This window comes from Lagopus muta, chromosome 4 (assembly GCF_023343835.1).
Source record: "Lagopus muta isolate bLagMut1 chromosome 4, bLagMut1 primary, whole genome shotgun sequence".
In the NCBI taxonomy this organism is placed as follows: domain Eukaryota; kingdom Metazoa; phylum Chordata; class Aves; order Galliformes; family Phasianidae; genus Lagopus; species Lagopus muta.
The window spans coordinates 49,725,377-49,750,090 of record NC_064436.1 but is presented as its reverse complement, the minus strand read 5'-3'; the positions used below and the strand labels follow the sequence as shown (position 1 = coordinate 49,750,090).

The 24,714-nt window shown below is 35.5% G+C and overlaps 1 protein-coding gene across 4 annotated transcripts in view; it reads left to right on the top strand.

Annotated features, from left to right (window-relative positions):
- KLHL5 (kelch like family member 5) overlaps window positions 1-24,714 on the top strand; it is a 48,473-nt gene that overhangs the window by 16,830 nt on the left and 6,929 nt on the right. For 2 of the 4 annotated variants that reach the window (XM_048941572.1, XM_048941570.1), the window contains 5 exons: window positions 5,666-5,848; window positions 12,559-12,695; window positions 13,133-13,329; window positions 19,714-19,926; window positions 23,658-23,844. In XM_048941572.1, coding sequence (XP_048797529.1) covers window positions 5,706-5,848; window positions 12,559-12,695; window positions 13,133-13,329; window positions 19,714-19,926; window positions 23,658-23,844 — 877 coding nt within the window. In that variant the 5' untranslated portion in view covers window positions 5,666-5,705. Of the gene's footprint in view, window positions 1-5,662; window positions 5,849-12,558; window positions 12,696-13,132; window positions 13,330-19,713; window positions 19,927-23,657; window positions 23,845-24,714 lie in introns of all 4 variants that reach the window. The other 2 variants (XM_048941571.1, XM_048941569.1) reach the window with 1 other exon arrangement.

Below are 24,714 nucleotides of genomic sequence, written 5' to 3'. Positions count from 1 at the left end.
TTATCGTGCTGCAACAACCAGGTAGCTATAAATAACACACCTCTGAACAGTTCTTATTTTAAGTGATATTCAGGTATAATTTTTTTTAATAGCAACATCGCTAGGTAGTATATATAATATAGATGTAGCATCACTGTATCACATGTCTGTGATGTAAATTTTTAGTACAGCATTACCCCAAATAAGATATTCTCACCATAGCAAGGTAGTCAATATAGAAAAAAACATGCTGTTCAAATAGATTAATATCTAGCTTGAGATTATTGCAGATTTGTTTTTCATGATAGGAGAAGAATTTACACATGACAAAACTAATTTGTTACTTTGTAGAGCTGATGAGCTGCAGATACATGTTGAGGGAGTGGGAGAGATCAATATATTACTGTTTTATTTTTTCTTTGCAGATGGACTAGTAGACTTTAATGTATATAGGATTTGAACTTAGTAAATTTTAAGTATCTTTTAATTATTCATTTAGTCACAAATAGCATCTGGAGTTGCCTGTAGTTCCTTTGTTGTTTTGCAATTCTTGCTGGTGTTTTAATTACACATTTTAAATATTTAAGGTAATTTTTCAGTTCATTGTTGGCATACAATTTAATAAGGTAATGGTAATATTTTAAGGTAATGGTGATTAATGGTAATATAAGGACTTGCTTATATCATTGTCTATAGTTTTGTTTTTAAGAGTAGATTGTACTTAAACTGTACCTTGTATTTTACTAAGAATGTTTAACTTACATAAGTCCACCCAACAACTGGATTATCTTTCTAACATTAAGAACTTGAGAAAGTGGGTTGTCTTTTTGTTATCAGAAACACAACTTCTTATCTACTGACCTCATTTTTGTAGTTTTCAGAGGGCTTTTTCCCATGTGAAAATCCTGTTTTCTCTATTAGAAACAAATTGTGTGTATGAAAAAATCCTTTTTTAAAAACAAACAACTTTGTGAAGAAGCTTTGGGAGTTAGCTTGCTTCTTCAGTCCTCTCCAACTTCTTGCGCAAGCCCTAAAAGTATGAAGTGACAGAACTGAAGTCACTGGTTTGTGTATTTTTCTTCTTTGCCATGTCATATGGCACAGGTTGAAAAGCATTTTGATCGGGTCTCGGTCATTCTAAGAGCTTTGGATCATCATGGGATTTATTTCGAGAAGACAGTGTAGGATTCTTTTCTTACAAGTTACAGAGGTTGGTGGCATAAGGGATAAGCAAATCCCACGTTTGGTTCTGAATTTCTGACAAAGGCTGCCACAGCTGTTTGAGGCGGAAACATCATTCAGTTCAAGGGATCAGAGCTGGTTGGCTATATGCATTCTTTTACTTCACTGTTTTTCACGTCCCATATTTCGTCTGTTGTAGCTGTTGGTTAACCTTCCTGAGGTGTTGATCATTCTTTCGGATTTGTAACTTCTTGAAGTTTTCCAGTGGGTGTACAGATCCTTGTATTGCAAATTAAAGCCTATGAACAGTAGCTCTGTTTTTCCTTAGTTTTTGTGGGTGCCTTGAAAGCAGTCCTCAGGCCTTGGAGGCACCGCAGGTAACACTGATAATACCTCAAGTGCACCTACTATGCAATGTGTCATGTGGTTCATTTCACCATGGCATGCATTAAAGTGTTGGAATTGTGTTACTGTAGATATATAAGCATGGAAACAGGTTCAGATACAAACACATTCACATTTGAGCACTAAAAACAAGCACTATGTCAGAAATTGTCATTTGAGGTCTAACACTGAACAGTTCAGTAAGATGCCTGCGATCTCTAAGCAAGGTCTAGATGCAGAGGGTGATGCAGATACACCCAGACTAGTCTGCGTTTGGATTCTACGTAAACAGTGCTGGAGTTAGTACATTAGAAGTTCTGCCTCAAGCCTCTCCAACGCTAGAGTTCTCGGTTGCAGCTGAGATTCCTGTCTTAATAACTTTGAAGAAGAAAATATATATCGACATCTGAAATGATGGAAACTGGCGTAGTATTACTTTGGTAGGTTACGTTCTGGTCTCCATATGCAGTGTCACTTTAAAATCATTTTAAAGCAATCTAAAAGCAGTATCGAAGTTACAAAATTCAGTTTTATTTGAAGTTACAAAAGAAAAGTCTTAATATGTATCCTAATTTGTCTTAGAGATGCTCTCTGCGTTTTCTAATGACTTAAGGAATTGATTAATATTAATATTTTTTCCTATTATTCTCTTTGAAATCTCATTATATTTATTTTGTTTTAACTATCTGTTCACTTTGAGATATCCATATTGGCTCGTTGATTTTCTGTTTACTTAAATGTAATGGTTTAAAAGGTAATATTGCACATTCTTCAGAAAAAGATTTTAAAATTCCTTTTTTATTTCTTTCTCTTACCTCTGTTCCAAAATGACAAATATGGAGGATCTAACCTAAAAGACATATTTTGAAAAATAATTCAGAACACAGACCATGAAATAACATGCTTGAAAAAAAGATTTTTGCAAACTTTGTTACAGTCAAGTATCTTAATTATTTTTATAGGTTATAACAAAGGTGTGTGATTGCTATGAAATAGCTATTGTAACTCCTGCTTTGAAGTGAATTTTGATACTTAAAACTAATTAAAAGATAGATGCAAATCCTTGTACTAGAAGCAGATTGCTTCTCCCCCCCCCCCAAAAAAAAAAGCAACCAAAACAACACAACTCTTGTAGAAAGATTTACTAAATGTGGGAGGAAAGAAGGCTGGTATGTGTTCTAATTTTTGTTTTATTTTGCTTTTGCATTGAAAACTCTGTTGTGGCTTTGTTTAAGCTATGAGCATGAAATCTCAAACAATAGCAGAAGGGGAGATGCGAGTTTAGCTCTTTGGTTGTCACCATCTATGTTGTTACTTTTGAAACCAACAAAGTTAATTGCTTCACTGCTCTGTAATGAGCTGTTTTAATGGGCAAAGCACCTCATTCCAAATATCCTACTGCAATAAATAAAATCCTTTTAAAAAGAATGCAGAAGCTATGCTAGAAAAACATAGTTTTGATTATAAGATATATCCATACATAAATATTAAACAGAGAAGTCAAAGAAAGCTCGCATCTTTGGTACATTAATTTTGATGTCTGTCACTAGGATAATGAAATGTGTAGCTCTTAGGAAAGAGCTTGCCTTTAGAGTAACTTACATTTTTATGATAATTATAATTAAATAATTAATAAAATTATTAATTGGCCAGTGCTAGATAGGATCTTTTTGACATAAAGAAAAGAGACCAAAAAAGTGGAATTGAAGTTGAAGGCTGCCAAAAGAAAACCTTACAGACTAACATTCTAAGATACTCATAACAAAAATATTTCTACTGAATTTGGTAAAAATGCTATCTTAAAGGAATACATAGAAAGGGGTTTTTGGTGTGTGTAGCTATTTTATGTGCTGGCAGCCTCAGTCTTTCCTATAATTATCCTGTCAGTAAGTGTGAGGTATGCAGAAGTCCCTCTAGCCTTCAGGAAGGAAAGTTTGGGCTATACTTAGAAATAAATCTGAATGAATCATATTCAAAGGGAGCAGAACTACCTGTGATGCTTGGAGGTGCAGGATCACATGGCTGGATGCTTGCCCCGATTATGCAGATCACAAATCAGCATTCAGTATGGAGTTTCCTTGCTGGGAGGAAATGACATCCACCAAGAATCCTGAGTGATTTTGGTACTGCTCCTGGGATGAGGAAAGCAGGTTCTTCCCTTCCTCTGTTCTTGCCTTGCTTGTGCATTCTCCCATTCTGTCATTGCTGAGGCTGAACTGAATAGGGAAACAAATTTGTAAGAGTGTTTGAGGAAAGGGCTAGGAAGGATTTAAATTTTTCATAGTCAATCACTGTGTAATAGGCATAAATAGACCTTGAAGCTATAGCTTCCCTTTTGCGTAAGCACTTCAGCTACCTCTTTCATGTTCTCTTTATGGATCACTGAAGCTTAATGTTTCTTTCCCTTTCCTTTTTATTTCCCTGAGGAAAATGGTTTTTAAGGTACTGGCTACAAGAGAGGAATGGGTATGGTGTTGAATTTGTTCAAGTAGGGAGACTGAACTGAGTGTGACTGAACTTTGTCGTGTCCTAATTGCTTTGTTTTGGGTCTGTGGAAAACAGGCTCTGCTGCCAGTTTCTCTTCCATGCTGAATGAATGTGGTGACTGCTGGTGAGTGTTGCACAGAGTGCACGTGTGTGTTCTGAGGACTGGTGGTGGCTCTGGTCAGGGTTTCCTCCAGGCTAGTGTTGCCTGATGAAAATTTTTCCTTCTCCATCCTAGTTTGTTGCCTCTCTGGGTGTATCTGCACAACTCTTTGTGAGGTTGTAATGTAGATCAGATCCCCGATACCATGCAAAATTTAGTTTTCTTTTGGATAACTGTTAATGGTGTAAGCTGAGGAATCTGGTTTAAAATAAAGTTCAACAAAAAAAAAAAAAGCTGCTTTCTCTGTGTACATGCTCCTTCACCTGTGAGAATGCTACCCAGTTCTGACAACATAATGGTTTTTATGGTTACATGGTGAGTCAGATAAGGGAACTGATGTGGCACAAAGTAGTTTCTTCCAACCCGCATCTGTTTTTCAGATATGAGTTCCTTGATTCTGTTTCCCACGTGGCCACAAAGAACCCTTGTTCCAGTGTGTCAGAGGTCCAGCAGTGGAGCAGAACGAGTGACTCACAAGGGATGAGAAGAACTTGTTACAGCTTAAATAGATGCCTAGCCACTACTTGAGAGCACACTTAAGATATTTAAGTCCTTAGAGGGAAGTAGGTGGGCAGGTGTCTCATTTCTGATCCATTGCTAGATTTGGGTTTCAATTAAGTGTCAGAATACTTGGCCTACTTAGCCATGTGAGTACATGCCCAGGCGTGGGCACAGACACACTGGAAAAAGCTTTAGGAACATTTTTCTCCTGAAAATTTAGATGAGCAGGATGAGATCGTGTCAATCCATACGTTTCCAAATACTACAGTAGATCTAGAGTATTCGTTTAAGTTAACTGCATAGTGAAAAGTGAGAGAATTGTAATCAAGAAAAAGTGTGCTTCCCTCAGTATCTTTAATTATGATCCAGCTCCTTTATATCCTAGGTCTATGCATTTTTACCTTACTGTTTTCTTGACAACAGCTATGTGTATTTACAAGGACAGTTGTTCTCTCCATCCATTCTTGCTTTTCCCCCATATGGGCTTCTAATCTGTTAGATCTCATTTCAAATACTTGAAACTTCATGAAGTAAGATGATGGTGGTATAGTGGTGTGTTTCTTGATTTATATTTTTCCCTTTCATCCATAAAGCTTTTGTAGTTCCTTATATGCCAAGTTTTGTTGTAGCCATCTTCAGCTAAGTGTGTATTGGAATGGCAAAAAGTGTGATTCCTTATTGCATTCTTGCATCCCTTTTTCACTTCGTGGGGTCTTGTTGGATGCCTGTTTTCCACAATGTCTACAGTGCTATAGATATGATTATTGGACTGATGTCTGTGTATCCCTTAGTTGAAGAGTACAATGAATCATAGTTTCTGTTTATGCAAGAGCTTAAATAATGTTCGGAGGAAGAAAGAATGAAAATAAATTAAATTGGAAGGGAATATGCGATTTTCATTTTGTCATCTGTTTAGAGATTGTTATAATTTAATATTATGTGAACTAAGTTTTCTGTTACTGTCTTCAGCAGAACCTCCAACAGCAGTCATACCATATCATCTTGTCAAACTATGGAGCCCTGTACATCAGATGAATTTTTCCAGGCTCTCAATCATGCTGAACAAAGTTTTAAAAAGATGGAGAATTATCTTAGACACAAACAGCTATGTGATGTGGTGTTAGTTGCTGGTGATCGTAGGATTCCAGCTCACAGGTAAGCTTATAGTGAAGTAACTTTATATTAACTTACGAATGTGTCTTCAAAGTTTGTGTTGTTTAGAACATTCTAAACAATTTGGAATACTTTAAACATGCTTTAGCTTTGTAATGTGTATTTGGGAACTAAAACATAATTTCTGTCATATGTGATGCAGCATCAAAAATGACCACGATGTTTTCACATTCTGCTTTTTGTCTTGAAGCATATAGTTGGATGTTTGCATAGCAAAATAAGTCTCAAATGCACCTTCATGCTATTAAAATCAGTAGTGGCTTTTGTACAACAGAATGGAGTAAGCAAGTTTTGTTAGACTAATTTTTTTCCTTGTACTTCCAATTAAGTTATTGGATTGTTAGTAATAAGGACAGTCTGTCCACATAGTTTTTTGGGTACCATATTATTAAGAATCTTTTGATAGTAGACAGGTAAGTGTTAAAAGGCTAAATTAGGTCAAAAGTTACCATATCTGTTTTTCCATGACAGGAAAATACTTAAGATTATTAAACAAAAGTATTAATAACAGAAGCATATTACAGTATTTGATGCACAGTTTTAATAGTTTAAATAGGTACTTAGGTATAATTAAGCTGTGGCTTCATAAAGTTATTTCTACAACAGAAATAGTAGCCTAAAGCATTCTTATTTTCCATTGCTGGTTTCTCCCATCACAGTGAAGCCTCAGGTTAATAAAGCAGTAGTTAATAGAAGGATGATGAGATGTTGCTGGTTTGGGTTTGGTATTTTTTCTGGGGAACAGGCAGATAGTTACACCATAATTTGTTAATATTGCTTTCTGAGTGAGCCTTCATTTTGTGAAACTTCATTTTTCACAAGACAAAAGCGCACCTTACTGCAATTAATACAACAAACAGGTGGTGCTGGTCTTTACCCAATCCTTGATCCCAATTCCTTTGTAAACACTTCTGTGGATGATAACAGGTTTTTCAGAGGGATGAGAGCAGTGCAGTTGAAGAAGCTGATTTTATTTTCCTTATGGCTATAGAGATGCATACAATCAGTCTTTGTCATATTCAGATTCATCACAGAATTTCATCATTCCTATGGAAAGAGTAAATCAGATGGAAACAGGGAGTGCTTAGTGCTCTTGTGAGGCCCCATCTGGAGTACTGTGTGCAGGTCTGGAGCCCCCAGTACAAGAAAGACAGAGAGCTGTTGGAGAGGGTCCAGAGAAGAGGCACAAAGATGATCAGAGGACTGGAGCACCTCCCCTATGAAGACAGGCTGAGGGAGCTGGACTTGTTCAGCCTGGAGGAAAGAAGGCTGTGGGGTGACCTCGTTGCAGCCTTTCAGTACCTAAAGGGAGCCCACAAACAGGATGGGAATCAACTCTTTGAAAGGGTAGATAACTGCAGGACAAGGGGAAATGGTTTGAAGTTGAGGGATGGAAGATCTAGGTTGGATGTCAGGGGGATGCTCTTTACAGAGAGAGTGGTGAGGTGCTGGAACAGGCTGCCCAGAGAGGTTGTGGATGCCCCGTCCCAGGAGGTGTTCAAGGCCAGGTTGCATGGGCCCTGGGCAGCCTGGTCTGGTAATTAGATGGGGAGGTTGGTGGCCCTGCATGTGGCAGGGGGAAGGAGCTTCATGATCCCTGAGGTCCCTTCCAACCCGGGCCGTTCTCTGATTCTGTGGGTTTGCACCCACTGAAGTAATTTAGAAGTCAAAGAGCTTTTGACTGCTTGCTTTAAATTGCTGTAAATAGGAAAAATAGTGATTAATACCGACATAATCTTACTTCCTTATGTGGCATGGTAGCATGTTTGCAGCATACAGTTCTGGGGGTTGTGTTTATTTAATGGTTAAAAAGTGTGGAAATGGTGCAGAGAACAGCTGCTAATGTCTTGTATGGACTGGAATAATTCGTTGCAAGATGAACAGAAATAAAACATTTTTTATATTAAAATATAACATATTTTACCTGTTTTTCATTTATTTATAGAACTGACTTTGCTCTCCCAATTTCTGCTACTGCATCTATTTCTGTAGCAGTGAGTGCATGCTCCCACCTGTTATTTGCATTGTTCTCTTAGGAGGCAAAGCTTCTTGCTGTAGTTGGAATGTTTTGTTTTAAATATATGTAAAAGCTAAGGCCAAACAAGTGCACATTGTGCTTTTAGCAGGAGGTGGAAGCCTTATGCTTATCCTTAGTTCACTTTATAGCATTGGAGCAACCTACAAAGAAGCTTTGTCTTTTCAACAGTAAGTTATTTCTCTTACTGTTTTGTTTTTCCTGACAAATATAAGAATGACTTACGGTCCTCATCTCAGTATATTCAAAGCACCTCACTGAAAAATTGAACTTTCCTATTGCACAAAGGATAAACATGGAAATGTTAAAGTTGGCTCGAATTTTTACAAAACTTCAGTAAGATTGACTTGATGTAGTCGTGGTAGCCTGTGTTGTGAGGGGGGGAAAAAAAAAAGTGTAGGACTTTTTTACTGCCTGCATCAACCTGTCCAAATTCAGACTTACTTAGCATTGTCTACAGATAGGAGCGCTCAGTGTACGTTATCATTCTATTGATTATTTTATCTTATGAGTTAATTTGTAAGAAAATATTTATTAAATAGATGTTAGATTAAAGGTTTGACAGTAGAAGGCATGGTAGAAAATAGAAAGTTCCTTTGCACTTGGACAGTGCTTTTTAATTTGAACATTGGTAAGAATGTTTTTCCACTGTTATAATCCTTCCCTCATACACGGAGTTTGCAAATTATCTCTTTACAACTTGCTATTTTTAAAATCTTTTACATTTTTTCTTAATCGTCAGTTTCTACTTTTGTTTATATTTGAATGTTCTGAGTGTATGAAGTAGTTAGAGCAGAGAGCAGTGAATTTGGTATTTGACAATAGTAAAGAGCATGAGTAATAAATTACTGTAAAATTCTGAAGATTTTTCATTTGAATCTATTTAAAGAATTAAGGCTCTGAGTCTACGACAACTAAGAGTAGCATATGGTCTTCCTGAACGTGGTGTTCTCTATTCTTTTAACTGTTTATCTTCTCAGTCTGTGCTGAAATTATAGCTAAGAAATTCTTCAGTAAGTCAAAATTCTTTAATTCTTCCTAGTTAGAAGGGGGGACAGTTCTCAACAAGGGAAAAATAAATGCGTTATATTCCTGCTCCCTTAGCCTGCACCTTCATAAAGAAATTTTGCTGGGCTCTATTAAATGTGAGAAATGGAATCTAGTTTTTCATATTGGATGCTAATATGCATTCCTGTTCATTATGCTCAGCTAACTGTAGGCCTATAGAAAAAAGTTTGGTTTAGTTTGTTACAGCTTGGTGTTCAGGACATTCGCTTAAGAAATGGGATGCCTCAGTAAATTCCTGTCTGGAGAGGATTTAAAGCCTGCACCATGTTAGCAATCTGAAAATCTCTGTAGAGACTTATTTTTTCATGTTGAGGGATACTGATGGATGAAAGTATAAAAGGCACGGGACAGAAGACAAATGAAAGCTCGTGCACTTCCATAGTTAAGGAACTTGTCTGGAAGAGTACAGATTTTAGTTTGGAAACTTATTTTTACTTTCATGGTTATTTACCTGTGTACTTCTTTTCCTATAACTTAATACTTCCTTTGTTGCACACACTGTATCTTTTTACTTTGTAATTATTTCATTGTTGTACCTGCATGTTTACAAAACTTTAACACAGTGTGTGTCTGAAAAATCAAAGTACATACAAAAGTAGTTCTTTTGTGTTAGGTATTTGTTGCTACCAACTGGGATTGAATAGAAAAATTTTGCTAAATTTATTGCAACCATCACTTCAGTGTGAAAGTGGCAAAAGAATTTTGAAAACTTAGATTTCCCTGGATTAATTTTTTTTATTCATCTGTATTTTTTTCTCTACATGAGAGATTCGTAAGTCGGACTGAATGATCTCTGTGGTTCTTTTCCAACTTGAGATATTCTGTGATTCTGCATTTTTATGTGCAGTAAAGAAGACAATTTTCTAGGTATAATTCAGTAACCAAATTCTGCAGTTTTATCTGTGTAGAATTTGACAGTTGCTGGTAATTGGATGAGGAAAATAAAAGTAAAATATATTCTTCATAAACAGCAATACAATGCCAACTGCATTACAGTTGTTTCTTTCTGACATGTGGTACTGTTAGAGACTTCTGTAATGTCACTATATGCTAATTTCAGGTATTTGTAGGCATTCTGTAGGCTGGTTTTGAGAGAAATATTACATATAGGGGGAAAAAAAGCACTATAAACTCAGAATACAAAAAGCATAATTTAATTTTGTAAACTGAGGAAGGGCAGTATTTTGTAGCATGCATAGTTTCCAGTGTACTCTTGATGCCATTCAAATATTTTAAAATTCATAATTAATCAGTTATAGAGAATCATCTGTAAATGATGGTATAGACTAACAGGGAGATTGGGGGTTAAATGGCATTTTTAGCATCATTGCTTAGATTCTTTTTTGAAACAACATGCTTGTTGCTTAGTTATCAGAGCTTTTTAAGCAAAAATATCAAAATCTACATGGGGAAGTTCTTCTGTGGACTCTTCCAATACATGTGTGTAGGAATGCAGTTTGTTATCAGACCATCCAAAAAAAAAAATTGATAGAAAAATCAGTTACCAGCAGTGAGACGAAGAAATCAATTGAAAGTGGATGTCCAGTAACATGATTTTTGGATCATGTCACTGGATGTCCAGTAATTGATTTTTATTGACAAGTGACAGAAGGGTCAGGGGACAAGAACAGGCCAGTTAACTGGAAGGCTGTCTCGGTTTTTCTTACTCTATCTCCTTGTCACTTGATGTGTTTCTTTGAGAATAGTTGTATTTAGAGAATTGTATGGATGCTTGTTGTCTAAAATCAAAACAAAATTATTACCAGTATAATACATGCATTTGCATATTATCTGTATTAATCCACTCTCAGGCTGCACATGCTGTTTTGGCATATGCAAGTCACTCTCAGGAAAACAACACCGTGAAGCCTATCTACCTTCTCATGATTCTTAACAGAAGTTAGCAAAAATAGGAAATGAATTGCATCTTACAATTTTAATAATTTCTTTTGGAGGACTTCAAGACTGGAAATCGCAGGGACCTTGCTGATACCACAACTGGTAGGTGGTATTTGGCATTCAGCAGATGTTGCTAAGATATGTACAGTCCAGCTGTTTACTGAATAATGGTGCAGCAAACTGAAATACTTGCGCTGTTAGGAAAAACAGAAAGAGGAATGTGTCAATATTAGGTGTTAGGTTCTGTTTCCCATGGCAGAGTCCTTTCTTTTTCAAGCTGTATTCCACACAAATTCAGGTCAGTATAGAGATTGAATACTTTAAGCTGTTTGTTTTTTATCTTAAAAAAAAAAAAAAAAAAAAAAAAAAAAAAAAAAAAAAAAAAAAAATTAAAATCTTATTATTGTTCTATTATTGTTTTGAATGGGAACTGAAACTTTATTTTAAACATACAAGATTTTAAAATAGTGTTATTCCTTTTTCACAAGCATTCCTCCACAACTCTATTCAGTTAGCAATTAAAAAAAAACAAAAAACATTACTGGACTGTAATTCTGTCCGAATGGTCATCAGTCAAAAGATGTGCAGGAAAAAAGTAGTTGAGAACAGTAAACAATTTATTACTTTGCAGTTAATTAACCAAAAGATAGTTCTTTGCAGTTCATTTTGCATTTAATTAAGAGCAGATCTTTTGTAATTTATGACTTCACGTATGCACCTGCAGATCCTTTCTGTTGATACCTTTGAGATCCATTCCTAAGCACTGTTGCTTACCTTTTCAGTGAATTTTACTCTTTTAAGGTTTCTGATCTCCTTCATCTTAACAAGCCAATATAAAGACTCCATAGAATAAAGTAACGTTTTTGAAGTATGGGATTCATTGAACGTATGCAGATATGCCTGATTTAGTGTTTAGCAACCCTGTCCCACAAGCACAGATGATCTTTGAGGTTCCTTCCAACCCAAGCTATCATCTTCATTCTTATACGTTATGTGGAGTGGCGTTGAAAAAATGTGGAATATATATGGCAATAGTTCAAACAAATGTGTGATAAGCAGTACCATGTTTACCTACTTTGTATTTTTAAATACTCAGAATTGTTAAAAATAAAAAAGCTCCATACGTATCCACAAACAACATTACTATGTTAATTAGTTTCTTCTGTGCAGCATATTCTTCCCCTTCTGGGGTTCTGTTGTCTGCACCATCTCTGTGCTGATTGTGCATAGTTCTGTCAGCAGTAATAGCAGATGAATGTATGTGTGCACCAAGAGTAAAAGTTTTAAAGCACTTTGAAAAAGGACTAGCAAGTCGTTCTTTCACATTTAGAAAAAGTAACTGATGCAGTATAAATGGAGCTCAACTTTTTTATTTCAATCATGTTTATTTACATTCACCTTCCAATTTATGTGGCTTTGTGGGTTGTGTCCATGTTGACTATTAAAAGTCACTGAGCTTTGAAAGAGTAATTCGTTTGCTTCAACAGCAAATGTAGATTCAGTAACAGTGCTTCATTATTCATAGAGGGGAACTGGAGTGTGGAGCCGTTTATCAATTTAAAAATGTTTTTCTCACTGCACTGTTTCTCTAAAGGACAAAATAATGAATCATAAATTAACAAACATCAGATTGACTAAGCATTTTCTCTTCTCTCTGTCTCTCTCATTTTCTCCTGCACTGTGTGCACAGACTGGTTCTCTCCTCCGTTTCAGACTACTTTGCAGCAATGTTTACTAATGATGTAAGGGAAGCAAGACAGGAGGAAATCAAGATGGAAGGTGTGGAGCCAAATGCATTGTGGGCTCTGGTTCAATATGCATATACAGGTAATTAGAGTGAAAATGGGAATTTAGTCTAATGAATTGGCCTCCTGTGAGCATTGTATTCCATTACTAGATTTGAAATGCGCTTAGGAATTCACACTGTTTCTTACTTATATTTAAAAAATTTATCATTGCTGTTACCTGAGGCAACGTGATCAGATGTAGTTTTTCTGATAACACTACATTCTGATGGTTTACAAAACATCTTAATACTTCAAATGCATCTTGACTGATGAAAAAGGAATCTTAGTAGGTTTCCCTTTCCTTGCATCATTGTAGATATTAATTTTGAAAGGCTTGTTACCTACTGCCAAAGGGGATATTTTCCAAGTGTTATGTTCTGTCACGTAATCTGTAAATAATTCTCTTGTGTCTGAGTTTTGGGGAGTTTAACAAATCACAAAAGCGAAATTATATCGTCTGTTTTTTTATATTGATAGGTCGCCTTGAATTAAAAGAAGATAACATTGAGTGCCTGTTGTCTACAGCTTGCCTTCTTCAGCTATCTCAGGTTGTAGAAGCATGCTGCAAATTCCTCATGAAGCAGCTTCACCCATCCAATTGCCTTGGAATCCGATCTTTTGCTGATGCACAGGGTTGCACTGACTTGCACAAGGTGGCTCACAATTACACTATGGTACGTTATTATTTTAAGCATCATCCACTGATTTTAGTAAAGAAAATACAGAATGTTTGTCTGAGTAAATACTAATGTTTTTCCCCCAGAAAAGCCTTGATCATTTTCCAAACAAGAATGCACATATGTTACCATGATGAGAAATGACAAAATAGCTGCAAAATTACTGGCTTAGAATTGGAAGAAAGGAGGCAGGCATAATGTTTCCTTGTAATGATATTGGGATTGTGTGACATGCATTCAATAAAATCTTTCAATGTCTAGTTTTTATTTCTGTCAAGCTAAAAACAACAAACTTAACAGTTGGCAAGCTGCTGTTGTCTGGCCCAAATTAACAGATGAATTAATAGAAAAGTGTCATAATGAGCAGGTGTATTCAGGTTCTAAGTTACACCTGGGGTATGAATGTGGATATTCACAGAAAAAGATTCTGCACTATACTTCTTTGCAATGGAATAGCAGCATGGCATCAAACAATTTGATCTCAGGCTATACAATATGTGGCTACATAAAAATAAATTTGTCAGTGATATTTTCACAGCTGATTTAAAAAAAAAAACTGACCTGCTAAGAAAATGAAATTTCGTCTTTTTAATAGCCATCCTTCTGTTTTAATGTATGATGTTCTTTTTTTACTCACAAGCATATTTCAGTAATGTTAACAGCAGAAGGAAGCAGGATACTTATCTTTGAGTCAAGTCAGTTCATATGTTACTTGCAGATGTTTGTGAGGTATTTTCCTCTCTTCTTGATGAAATTTTACCTACGTAAGCTCGGGGACCTGAATGAGGGCACAAAGATACTGTATAAGAGATGTGGGAAATAAGTAACATAACAAGGTTGTATGACTTAGAATTACATTATCACTATGCTTAGATGCAGGAGGTGTAAATTTTTGTCTTGTTACTATTAGAAACTCATGGCTTTCTTCTTGCCTGCTGTTTGTGTTTGGTTTGGTTTATTGTTTTGGGTGTTTTGTTTTGTTTTGTTTTTTTGTATCATTTTTTTTCTTGACTTAAAGTAACTAGATTTAGTATGTGTAACAGCTTAAAATAGCTGTCTTTCTTCCAATTATACAATTTTTGCTCAATGAGTAGATCTATTTAAAATTACTTACATGTTGAAATTTACCAAAGTAGGTAATCAGTGTGCAGATTGTAGCTTATATATTTGTGTTTTTGACCTTCATTATGCTTAAGAAAAACTGAGAAGACTGCCATTAGATAGTCAGATGAAACAGTAAAGATAAATGTGCTTTGTGCTTTTAAGTATTAAAATTAATGCAGAGAGAGACAGTGATTTAAAAAAAAAAAAAAAAAAAAGCCGAAGAAGAACCTCTTTTGACCTGTTTGCTCTTTTTTCAGAGTAACCTTGTGTTATTTCCATGTCCCTTACAGCTTTTATCAGCTGGCTGACAAAGATCGGAATAGGGACAAGCGTTAGATCAGCGTAGGTGATTATAGTCTTACTGTTTTGATTGGCAGTTCATGACTTTTTGTGGGGGAAAAAGGCTATGGACTTTCTCGAAGCCATTATTTTAATAGCCTTTTGTTCAGATCACAGAAATATAGCTCTTTGCCTTTTGGACTTTATTTGGCAAAACTGGCTTTTTAGGCTTTGGTGTGGATGAAATTTAAATCAGGTGGATTTAAAAAAAAAAACAAAAAAAAAAAAAAAAATTTTTAAAACTAATGAGTTTTGCTAGATGGATTCTTCCCTAGGCCTTTTTTAATGTTGTTTAGTTCCAATGGAGATGTGAAATGGAATTTTCGTAATAATGAGTAATAGAGAAGCAGCTTCTATGGTTCGAAATGAATGTTGCTATGGAAACTGCATAGAAATACATAGTCCAATTGAATTGTCAATTAAAATAAATCTCCAAGTAATTTCATTTGTTTAAAAGCTGTTTGAAAGGAGGAAATACTCAGCAGTATTAAGTGCTGGCCACTTGATGCTCTTTCCATTAATTGTTGGATCACAACAGTTATATACACCAGTAGTACCTGTAAATTCTGTTCGGTGAAACGTGATGCAATCAATCAGGGATTATGCTGAGCAGTAGATACTTTGAGCATTTTCGTGTAGCTGTCTGTCTTTCAAAGTATGTGAAGTAGGAAGTAACAATTTTAAGAAATAGTTGTATTTTCATTTATATATGCTATTTTCTATGAGTTTTCCTTTGAACATAAAAGTAGATTGCCTTATTCTTTTTTCATCAACTAAAGCAACTTCTCAGTTTTAACAGTTTTTAAGAGATGCAGTTGTTTTGATTAGCATGTTAACAGATTCATTAAAATATAAGTTTATATGAAGATCAGAAATTCAAGCAAAATTAGCATTTGGTTAAATTGAAGGACCAACCAGTGAGTTATTCCAAAAGGCCTGCTTTTGTTAATTGACCTGCTCTGTCTAAATAACGCTCATTAGAGTCACTGGAAAATGCTAGCATGATTTTATGGCATGCCTTTAATTGCGCAGTACAGTGTGATTAAAAATATAAATGAATAAAGTGGATTTGAATGCCACAGCTCTTCATATTAAAGCTGTACACACCTTAAAGGTAGGGTATCAGTGTAGCTTTACTTTATTGCTTACTGTGATGGCAGTTAAGCGGTTGATTCAGAAGAGAAAAAAATTCAAGGTTATCGTCAAAACAGGTCAATTTTTTGACATTGCAAACTAAGTGAAGCTTGAAAAATCCTCAGGATGCATTAAGTGAAACATGAAATAAACCGAAGCGATCAGTTGTGGATGCAGCGCTCTTTGAAGAGCAGCTCTGTTCTTTTTTTGATTTTATTTTTTTTTTTTAATGTGTCAGGGATTTAAAAATACAGTTGACATGATCATGAGATGTATTTAGATCAAGGTATCTTTTCTACAAAGAGTTTCTTGTTTTGCTATAGTTTTGAGGCCATGTAATTACAAATCTAGGAATTTTACTAACCTAGACAGTAATGTCTCTATTCACTTAATTTATAATGACTTTTCACATAGAGTGCCTTCTGTGCACTTTTCCTGCCCTCTAGCATAATGCCTGCTGATCAATTGTCTTCACGTCTGAAGAAACAGCATTTTGTCTTGTTTGTCTGAAATAGTTGATAGTGTACCTAGAGCCTACACTAGCTTCTCTTTTACAAAGGAAGATGGTAAACCAAAGAGAAGTTAATTTCAGTTGAGAAAAAAGTTGCCAGTGTTATTTTCAAATCTCGAAGTATCTGTGGTGAGCAGAGCTGTTCTTAGGTAATTGGCAGTATCTTCTAGTAGTCTAATTTGTACTTCATTAATTAGAACTTAAAGAAAAAAAAAAGACATTTAAAACATTAAATCTGATAGTGCCTTAGTTAGTCCACCTGTAGGTGTCTTCGTAATTTTTGTTGTTCACCTTTCCACACATCAGAGCACGGTGAGTTACATTGAATTTCATCAGAAATCTTCCAGATATGAAAAGAAGAGAAATAGCCACACTTCTTCTTGTCCTCAAGAGGCCAGACCCCTCATTTTCATTAATGCCTAAAACAAGGATTTTGTATTTTTGCATATATAGTTGTAATTCACTAAAACAGCCATCAACTACATTCTCCTTCAGATCTTACGAATCAAGCAATTCTGCTTTTCAGCTGTGTCCAGGTTCAGAGTGTAAACAGTTCTCTGTGGCTAGAGCTTCCTGTTGGACATCTGTGTACAGTTCTTCTCAGCTTGGGGGTGTTTTGATGTACTCTGAGATATATATATATATATATATTTTTTTATCCTTCTGATGGAGAGCAGGGGGAGCCTAACCATTTAACTGGATTAAACTCGAAAATAAGTGTCATGACCTTTTTCATGTGCTCCTAGTATTTTTTGCTCTGAACCAAGACCCAGGCAGACCTCCAGTTAAGAATGTAAGTATTATTCATTCTGCAGCTGCTTAAGGGTGAATTTAAGGTTGTGATCTGAATGAACAACGCTGCTGTGTCCCTGTGTTACTTAGCACGTAAAACTCAGGCGGCTTGTCTGATAAAGTTTCCAACTGAAACTGCAGGGCATTTGTTCTCTGAAATATCCTGTTCTTCCACAGAGAGTTCCCATAACAAGAAGGAAAGCAAAGGCTAATGAAGAGGTTAAGAATGCTAGGAGATACACTGGCTCCTCCTTTTTGTCTTCAGAATCTCTGTCTGTAGAGGAAGAGGAACTGTCAGATTTTGATTATAAAAAACACAAAACCCATACATAGGCCAAAGATTGTGGCTGTGAATGCTTTGATATTCTGTCCAAAAGGAATCTCTACTCTAAAATTAGAATGGGAGCAAGAGGAAGTTGAATTTGTTCCCATCAGAACATGGTTGTCTGCAAGCAACAAGAAGGAAAATCATGCTTTTTACGCTTAACAGCTGTTGAAGTGATTAAATCCAGCTGGAAAAAAGCTTTCCAGAGAAGACTTGTTATTGTCTTAGACAAGATCAGCTTGTTGTTGCCTTCAGAGACAAACAAAACTTTCCATACAGGTGCTTTTCCCTTCTTCCTGTGATCCAGGTAGGCAGTGTGGAAAATTTAAGGTAGTAAGTGTTGACTTCTCTGTGTCAGTGCTCGGTGCCTGTCTGTTACCAAAACTAAAAGCACTGCTCCAGCTTGCATTGCATACACTCTGGGACAGAATCAACTGAAAACCAGCAGTGAAAGAAATGAACTCAGTAGAATCCGAATTTCTGTGGGCTGCATGTTTAATCTCTGGAAATAATTTTCAACTGTAACTTACTCCCAAGCTGAGTAAAATAAACAAACTGCATGTGTAGTGTTGCTGAGTATTTGTGTGGTCCTTTCGCTGTTTATAGTTCTTATGTTTGCTCATTTTCTTTAATTTTGTAGTAAGTACTTAAAGAGGAAAAGACAGTTCTGTCTGCCTTGTAATCCATTACAATTTTCACATGGAATTGCTACTTTTATGTAGCTGGTTGGATCACTCTAGTTGGAAGGCTTTTCAGATAGTGAGTGTAAAATTTTTCTTTCTAAATTCTGTCTAGGAATACACAGTTGCTTGCTATGTGCATGGATAACACTTCAAGGTCTCCTCCTAATATCAGCTGCAAAGATGCCAAACTGTACTGTATGTTTTTCATGACGTTTTCTGCTAAATTCATATCTCTTTTGCGGTGCTGGTCCTGCTTGTGTTTTCAAGTTTCTCCCTGTTGTTTTTCTAGCTCTGAAGATGTTTTTTGTGTGTGTATGTCTTAATTCAAAGTTTTTTTTCGTTAGTGTGCATTTCTTTCTAAGTCATTGAACAAGATACTAAAGAGAACTACTTTTGTTATGGGGGGAAGTTAGACTTCCACAACTGTGGATCCAGTGCATGTTATCCTCTGTGGGTTTTGGAGATATATGGAATATAAGAGCAAAATCAGTATGCAGTTATTTAGCTATCTAGCAATCAACGCTACATTTACTAAATTGGTGATAATACCATTTTATTGTTGTGAAGCTACTCTCAGTTTGGAGTGTGAGGTAGTCAGGTTTTGAGCTATTAATGTGTAAGAGCCTGTTTATAGACTGCTTCAACTTTTCTTTCCTTTGTTGCCTTGTAAAGGTGTGTGGGAAGCAAGTTCAATATAATCTTACCCTTTCTCTTACATTTACAAATAAAAAATAAGATTCAGGTTTCTCACTGTAAGTGCGTGGTGCTGATTATGTTTCTATATACATACTTTTCTGCTATTTTTGCCTAAGCTTACGAGAATCCATATGGAATATTCTGCCTGTCCCTGTGTTCTGAAGTAATGGGATATCAATGTGAGAAATGTTACATATTGTAATTTTTGTGCCCCAAAGTAAGGCTTTGTTGCTGGAAATGATAGAAAAAAGTTATAAAATTGAATCTTAATAAATGAAAGGGTGTACAGTATTTTGGATTCTTTGTATGTTTTGCTCCTGCCAGTCTGTTCGATCAGCTATATAAAATGTACGAAGTAATAAACTTCAGATGCCCCAATGAAAATCAACAGTGAAATTACTTCCTCTGAAAACAAAATGCCATACTTCAATCTGCCAGTAATGAAATATATTACAGATGTACCCAGTAGCTGCTTATAGTATGTTGTGCTCTTTGCTTGACAAAGTATCTTCATAGTCAACAGAAACAAATCGTACTTCTTTTTTTTTTAATGTACTGTATAAGAGGGGCCATAAAAGTCTAGGAAGTAATTATTAGTCAAAATAACTCAGGACATATTTTTTCCTTCCAGGTCAGTTCTCTAGTAGTGTTCACTGGCATAACTGAGAGATGGTGTGAAGGAGGGACAAGTGGGAAAGGATAGTAGAAATTCATTAAAAAAAAAAAACAAAACCTGCAACTGTCTTCAGATGATGCTGGCAGCTATATTAAAAATACTTCTTTTTTTTCTCTTTCAGGAAAATTTCATGGAAGTAATTAGAAACCAGGAATTTCTATTGCTGCCAGCCACTGAAATTGCAAAGCTTTTAGCAAGTGATGACATGAATATTCCTAATGAAGAAACTATATTGAATGCACTACTTACATGGGTTCGACATGATTTGGAACAGAGAAGGAAAGATCTCAGTAAACTCCTGGCTTACATTAGACTGCCTCTGCTTGCTCCACAAGTAAATTGTTCAATTCCTCCCTAGTTTATACCATAGTTATAGTGGGCACACCTACAGCATCTGTATAGAGATGGTGGCAAATCACAAAAGCATCACAAGATTCTTTAGTGTTTTGGATTCTTAGAGCTGCATATAAGGACTTAACATGCTGTATAGTTATGATACTTTGTTGTGAACTGCAGCATGTTCTGATCCTACCCTGAGATCTGAGTGGACACAACAGGGCATGGAGCTTCTATGATAAAAATTGTTTCCATTGCCCAAAAAGATGATTATTGAGGATATATTTGTCACTAGAACGTGTCCTTTTAACTATCTTCTTTATGGAATTTGAACAGCATATTTTGAATAACTGTATTTCCTTCACGTAGCTAGCAGTTGTCCTTGATATTAAGGAAATGGATTTGAGTAAATAATTTAGAATCATTTGTTTTCTTCTGTTAACTCTTGGTAATCCATCTTTGGGTACTTCTTGTTCTTCCTAGTCATTACTTTTTCTCCTCGCTGGACATTTACATGTATTGTAGAGGAAGACAAGTTTGTTTGTTTTTTTTTGAATAGTTTTTAATGATAGTTTTCCTACCCTAGGAAATTATTCCTTTTGTTAGTGTCATGTGTGGCACTGTAGTTTTTATCTGATAGCAGGCATGTAAACTATCTGAGTTCTTCTTGTGCTAGTCTTCCTTGCTGTCCCTTGATTTAGTAATATTTAATGCGCAAAGTCTAAGCATTTTCTCTTGGATTTTCAGTTTTAGTGGGAATTATCTCTATTAAATAAGGGATTTTTTTTTTTTTACAAAATGTGAATGCTAAGTAGAATTCATTAACACAATGGAAACTGAAATTAATTGATTCAGTGATACATACAAATCATGTTGTGTATTGCCTCTAATCCAGAATCTTATTGATGGCTGGTAAGATGCATAAGCAGGTTCTGTGGTATTAATATTTTCATACTGTTTATTACATATACAGTGGCAGTATTTTCTTGCTTGAGACCTTGACTTTGCAACATCCTGCTTCCAGAAGCATAATACAGTGTAAGAAACCAGTTTACCTTGAAGGAAATCTTTTTTTTTTGAGCTTTTAACTAATTGATGTTTAAGTATAAAGTCTGTAACCACTTTTGTAATTCTTTTATTTAATGCAATTGAAAAAAATTTATAAGTTGAAGGTACAGAATTTTCTCCAGAAGTATACACTGTAATCAAGTTATGTCCAGTGAATAAGTAATTAGGAAAATAGCAGAATGCCACACAAAAGCAATATCATATTTCACATATTGTGAAATTTATCTTTAATTTTTCATGTCTTTGCCAAATATATACACTTAAATTTTTAATATGATATTTTGTCGTTGCCCTTTTTTTTATTACTTTAGCAAGTTATAGTGCTTAAGCTGAGGGGGAGCAATTAGAGCGACAAGTAAATTGGGTTAAAGTGCCCCAAACGGCCCTAATGAATTTTCACAATCACATTTTGTTTCATGATGACATGAGGCAATCTGACAGAAAACATAAAATTGGAAACCTTTTCATTATGTTACAGTTGAAGAATTAAAGCTATTTGAAAGAAATAAAATTGGAAAATTGAACAACTTGCCAAAATCAGTAATGTTGCAAGCAGAGCTGTAACGAATACTAGACCGAATATACTTGAAAAAAACTTTGGGAAATACTTCAAAACTGTAGCACTGGAACAGAAAACAAATGTGATGAATTGTCAGTTTCATCAGTTGTATTTCTATGCATCTCTTTGTACATAACATTGAATTGTCTATTTCATTAATGCAAACAGTGTCCTAAATACTTGTAAGAAGATAAAGATGAAAATTTGTCGGCTTCTTAAGTTGTAAGGTGGCCACTATTCCATCTCTGGTAGATGAATAAATGAAAAAGATGATTAACCATTTCCTGAGTTACAATATGGGTTCATCTTCCTTTCTGGTCGAGTATCTGTGCTATATTTCTCTTCATCAGGTTTCCAGTGACTACAATTTCATGTTTGCATATCATTTGTAACTACGGAGTTATAAATGCTTTGTGGAGCTATGTAAATAGTAAAACTTGGAAATAACAGGAAGGAAAGTTTTCACTTAAGCCAATTCCAAGTACTTTAAGTGAAGAATGTTTTCAGAATATTCCTGTACAGTAAATGTAACTTAAAGAACATTTTAATTTTTTGAATACCAAAACAGTCTTCTGTGGGCTGCTCTGAAAGTGATGCCTCCTGTTTATTTCCATGGAAACTCCAGCTACAAAGAGAACAACAACACTATTTGAGCAAATTCTCAGCTACGCAACACTGGTTTTCAAAGTAGCCACCACTCTTAGCCATGTATTTTTTGCCAGAGATGAACAAGAGCCTGCATGCCACACTTCTAAAAATTTACATGGCTATCTGGAACATGATTTGTCTTTCATTTCACTGTTGCCACTGCTGAAATGCACCACCCAGTGCCTCACTGTGCTCACACCCACTGATAGGTCTCCATAAATATTGACAAGCGCCAATGAATGTTGCTGGGTGCAACTTATTCCACGTTATAAGAATTCAGTGACACACCTTTGCTCAATGTTGGACACCACTCTGTCAGTGCCTTTCCACTGCCATCTGTCACACAGCAACAAACTGTAATGGAATATTGGTGGGAAGCTTCAGTCTCTGCTGCTGTACCACCGCCATCCACCTCTGATGTTGTGGGTCAGCAAAATAAGAGGCATTACTTTCAGAGCATCCCTTACAGATTGCATTTATTTTTATCTGAGATTAAGTTATTTTCAGAGATTGAGACTGTACTATGAGAAAACTTCACTGTAGTTTGGGAGAGGGGATGAGAAACCAGTGAAAAAGGTAGGTTGGTTGTGTTTTGTTATTGGCTGTCAGCAGCTCAGCAGTAATATCATGGCTTGTGGACTTGGTATTTCTAATGTTTATATGGATTTTGTGCTGGGAAGCAAGAAGCATTTCTCTTTCTTACTGTGACAACTTCCAGTGTCACAGTAGGGTGTTTCTCTTGTTCCTTCTGTTACTCAGGCCATGTCTTATAGCTCAGAAGAAAGCCAGTTGTCTAGACTTGTAAAAATTGCAGTTGGGACGCTTAATCTACTAATACATTTTTAGCAATCTAACAAACATGGAATACAAAAGGGTCCAGAATCTTTAAACTTGATTTTTATTAGTAGCCTTTATTTAGGTCAGATGAAAGTGTAACACTTCTCAAATTTGCTAGCATCCTTAACAATAAAATATTTTTTAGCTGTTTGTAATAGTTGATATCCTACTGTGGGTCACTAACAGAGTCAAGAATAGAATACATATTAAAGCATTTAGCCTGTGCCTGAAGCAGCTTTCCAGGCCTGTACTGGGTGCATCTGGGAATTGGAGTGAGACTGAACTGACTCGCATACCTGAAGTCCGATCTGTTTCCTTGAACTTACTTGGGGTGGCACTGAAACATCAGAAGATTTTGTTTTCTTCTTAGGCTTAAGTCATTCATTAAGATCAGGTGGCCTTCCTGATTTTCATACTCAAGGATTCCACTTCAAAACTGATTTTTTTTTTTAATTGCTGTTTTATCTATCTACCCTTATCTTGTTTATATGAACTTTTTGAATATAAGTCTATTTTAAAGCAATGGAAGGTTTTGGATAAACTATTTTTCTAATTGTTTTTATACTTTGTGCAGCTTATAGCAATTCAGTTTGTTTAATTTTCAATCTTTTTTGCAGTTTCTGGCAGATATGGAAAATAATGCACTCTTTAGGGATGACATTGAGTGTCAAAAACTCATTATGGAAGCAATGAAGTACCATCTGTTACCAGAGAGACGACCTATGTTGCAAAGTCCTCGCACCAAACCCAGAAAATCTACAGTGGGAGTGTTGTTTGCAGTTGGAGGAATGGATGCAACAAAAGGTCTTGGCTTATATAATGATTAGTTGCTGAGGGTTGTTTTTTTTCGTTTTTTTTTTTTTTTTAAAGAAATGCTGGATGTACGTTTTTATAACATATTAATTATGTAACATATTCCGTTAAGTCAAACATTCTGCAGAATAGAAAGCAAACATCATAAAAGGACAGTGTACATTTGATTTAAGAAGCTAGGTAGCACTGAAGTTATCAAAAACATTCTGGAAGCTACAGTCATGATTGATTTGAAATTATTGGGGGAATATCTGATTTCTGAGTAGCAACATGTTGAACTGAGTGAAAGCTAACTCGCATTTACTTGAGTGGGAAGTAATCTGGAAAGACAGTGACAGAAAATGTACAAAGATGACATGCACAGGTATAAAAGCAAAAGTAAAATTGCTTTTTGACTAATTGTTAAATAGGCCTGCCATCTGCTTGGTTGTTTTTTTCTTATGTAAGCTTCAATATTGTCTAATGGTAGTTAGAAGGAATCTGGCAAGTTAGAAAAGTTACGGTAAATAATCTGTTTTCATTTATTCTGTATTTTGGAGTTAATGCTTCCAAATTTTAGTTGTTTTTCATAGTCTGTGTTGCACTCGAAAGGTTCATGTCACGTAACTTCAGATTTTTTTTCTAGTATTATGAAACAATTGATTTCAGTATATAATTGCATTTAACAAAGTTGATTAGTATTCCTAAAATTCATTTTACTAAAGGCTTCATTCTTTAAAGATGCTAAACATTCTGCTTCTTGTCTTGAAAAGCACTGAAAAATCCTTATCTATTATGCTGTGGTTGGTTCTTGAGGAATTCAAAAAATACTATTTGTGTACCCAGTTAAGAACGTGCTGTGGCATTTCATGCAGTCATGTA